Genomic DNA, 3,795 nt, shown 5'->3' on the forward strand with positions numbered 1-3,795 from the left:
CTGACTAGAAACTAAATTGGATCAGCCGTACAAACATGGGCTACAACAGCAAACTGGAGGCTGGGAACTGTTCCGAGTAACTCACCTCCTACTACCCCAAAACCCTGTCCATTCTTTGCATGGCAGGAGCGAGATGGAATACTCCTCACTTGCTTGGATTAGTGCAGCTCCAACAACACTTAAACCCATCACCTTCTAGGTGAAAGTGAACTGCTTGATTCGCACCCTATCCAACATCTTCAATATTCACTCTCACCAATACTGGCATAACATGCATCATTTACAAGATGCACTGGGTCCTCAATAGCACTTCCCAAACCTGTGACTTTTAACATGTAGAAAGACAAGGGCAACAGATGCATCACTCTTTCCAAGCTCCATTACAAATCACACACTATCCTGATTGGAACTATCTTGTTCATGCTTCACTGTCAGTGGTCAAAACCCAGCCCCAACTGCACTGTGTACGTACCTACGCAGACAGTTAGAAATGAGCAATAAATGCTCACTTTGCCAGCGATGCTCACATCCCAAGAAAGAATAAAGTTTCCATTATGTGCATTTTCCCACTCAGCTGCTGAATGTCACTTATAATAAGAGTTAGAAATTAAATTTGGTGATCCTCTTACCTTCACTATCCAAGTCATCGGTCTCATCTGCCCAGCTGACAGGCTTTGAGGGAATAAAGAACTGGGTAGACCCTCCACCATCCTCTGCCAGAAAGTCAGTCAGGGTAAGAGTCTTTCCCTTTTTCTGCTTCTTCTTCCCTATACATTAGGAGTTTGAATTGTTAATGTTTTAAAGAACTCAGTTGCCTCATAAGTGCACTATAAAGACTGCTTGAATTGTTGAAACAGAGACTAGTTTGACATTCTGATGGAACATTCCCTCCTCATGTTGCACCCTGTCCCCAGTACTGCTGATTAGGTGTGTGCAAAGGACTAGCCTTTAGCTTTAGGGCAAGGACACAAATATAAACCTAGATTATTTACTAAACAGATACTTGCTTGAAAATGGTTTTCCTCTGGCATTTAGGTTACCTTCTAAACGAGACAAGTATTAAGAAGTCTACAGTACTGCAAATTTCAATGATTAAAAATAAAGGCACAAATAGGGTTACAAACACAAACTGAACAGTAAATTTAAAAAGCCTCTTGACAAACCATACTTAATTATGGAGCATAGTTAAGAGAGACAATGACCGACCTGTAGGATTATAGAATTGCAAGAACGTTTAGAGTCAAGAATAGAAAATGTCTATCACACTTGACCTATAGATGAAAGCCCTGCAGAGAAACTGGTCTTTTTTTAAGCCTATAGAAATTTCTCCAGCATATTCCAAAGATCAATTAGTTTCTGAATGACCATTGCTGTTACAGCAACTAGACCTTATAACGAGGGACAGATACAATATGCATCAGACAGAATTGTCACTCTCCATACAAAACAGCATATTCTATAACTTAGCATGAATTACATGAGACCCATGTAAAAACATAAACAGACAATATGTGCTTTACCCAGTGTTTTTATTTGCGTGCATTGCATGCTCCCGATTCTAATTTTATACTTCCCAAAAATATATTTCATATCATTACTACTTCTTTGCAGGAGCTGATAAAAATTATAAAAATCTTGCAAGTAACAATTGTATCATGGAAGATAAGTTCATAGCCACAGAAAAATGCATAAGAATTATTATGCTCTTCTTCCGCTCATTGGACAGAAGAAACGAAGAATCACTGTCCCACCCAATACATCTTTCTCAGAAAAAAAAAAGTTTCTGCATTAACCACAGGTTTAAACCAGGCTTCTAAAGCAGAAGCAAAAGACCCCAGTCACAGAAAGGAAAGAGTAAACTGGACATGGTATAAAAAAATGAACCCACTGGACATAATTGAAGATGTCCTGGTTTTCCTCCTGGCTCATTTTCTTCACACAGATGCATGCTGCACAAGTATATTATTTTTCCCTCCTTCAGTTCCAAACTTACCAGCAGACTAATAGTAAGTTGTTCAAGCGACATGTTGTAGTCACAAACTTGGCAGCACCAGGCTTACTTTGGGGCAGTTTTGGCTTCTTGACTAAAGGCTGTCACACAGAACACCCTTTCAAAAAATACTTTCAATAGCAGGAGAGAAATTTCAAGGTAATGTTTCTAAAACCCCCACCCTCCTTTTTAATTATTCCTCTAGGGTAAGCAAGTTTCAGCCTATGCCTCCTGTGCAGTCTCTACATAAAGGCCAATGTGCAGCATAATTTAGAACGGATCAAATAACGAGACAGAATTCAGCAATCAAGATTTTTGTTTAAAGATGGAGGGTAGGATCAGAAGAACAAACAAACAAAGTCCAAATTATTTCTAGCACAAAATCAGTCCAAGGTGTATACGTAGTGTTTATAACTGGAATGGATTGACAACACATCAAAAACTATATTCTGACTAAAGATATTTTCGCCCTAAAATGCAATTCTGTTAGATTACATACTTTTAAAGCATAATTTGAGAGATTTTAAAAGTGATAAAGCAATGCTGCAACTTTTTAATTGAACTGATAATGCAATTCAATTCCCTCCTCCCATGCTGTAAAATATTGCGTGCACACATTAAATGCAAATTACAAAGAATTTCACGTCAAAAGCTTAATATTTTTGAGGCTTCAGGTAGATTTCCTAAGCATTAAGAAAAAAAATACAGATCATTTCTTTGGTCAGTAACAGTAAAACACCAGCGCATATTTGCTTCACAGTGGTCACAAGCAATGCCGCTGAATTGCTTTTCAGGCAATATATTTAACAACAGGTTTACAAAAAAGCCAAAAAAAGTTGCAATGAGTTCAATTGCTCAAGGTGATTCCTTCGCAAGATAGGTTTTGCATAATGTATTGCCAAAACCTGAAGAACACTATCCCAAAGAATTAATTTTCAAAAAGCAATTGGACATACTTGAAGAAAATTAACACGCAGTGTTTTGGGAAAAAGCTGGCAGGTGGGGCTAAATCAGACAGCTCATTCAAAGAGCAGAAACAAACAGGAGCAAAAAGGCTGCCTTCTCTACTGCAAGATTCTAGGACTCTACAGCAGGCCTTAATTAGCCCTCTTAATACTGGATTATTTGATTCCGTGTCCAGGTATACATCTACCTTAGGATGTTGTCTTGTGTGAACGGCACAATCTAAATACGGTAAAAGTTCACAAAGGTCACAATATGGAAACATGGTTGTCAGTGCATTTTAAATCAAAGCACTCAAAAGATATGTGCCCAAACTGCTCAGTTGCAGCAACTGAGACAGTGTGCGCTTATGGAGCTCTAGAAAACAAAAAGGTTTGCGTGCCTGTGAGCAAGATGTGATAACATTGAGTTCTTGAAACAGTTTGAAACCAGCCACAGAATCTTTATTGCATTAGCTATTTATTTGCCTTTAAACTTGTACAACATACTTCTAGCTCTATTCAATAACTTGGAATTTATTTAAAGGATCAAAATTTCTCCATAATGGTTAAACTAAGAAACAGCGCTGGAACGTGATTTTTTTCCTGTTGAATGAGGTATTAAAAGTCATAAGTACTTGAAGTGCGAAATCAATCACTACAGTTTTACATAAGCATTACATATCTGTAAAAAATATACAATGTCTGGTCACAGCTAAATAAACATTTGCTGTCACTTGTTTCATCGCCAAAATCATCTAGACCAGTGGTTCCCGAACTGCGGATCTCGAGCCCTCCAATGGAGTCACGGATAGAATTTGGGGTCGTGAGCTCCCCCTCAAATCAGGGATGGCAGCTGTGAAG

The 3,795-nt window shown here is 38.3% G+C and overlaps 1 protein-coding gene across 1 annotated transcript in view; it reads right to left on the minus strand.

The window, feature by feature from the left end:
- The window catches only part of eif4ba (eukaryotic translation initiation factor 4Ba), a 39,691-nt gene that overhangs the window by 27,419 nt on the left and 8,477 nt on the right, over positions 1-3,795 (minus strand). Inside the window, exon 2 of the mRNA XM_048618977.1 lies at positions 630-767. Coding sequence (XP_048474934.1) covers positions 630-767 — 138 coding nt within the window. The remainder of the gene's footprint in view (positions 1-629; positions 768-3,795) is intronic.

This window comes from Rhincodon typus, chromosome 41, assembly GCF_021869965.1.
Source record: "Rhincodon typus isolate 14 chromosome 41, sRhiTyp1.1, whole genome shotgun sequence".
NCBI lineage: Eukaryota > Metazoa > Chordata > Chondrichthyes > Orectolobiformes > Rhincodontidae > Rhincodon > Rhincodon typus.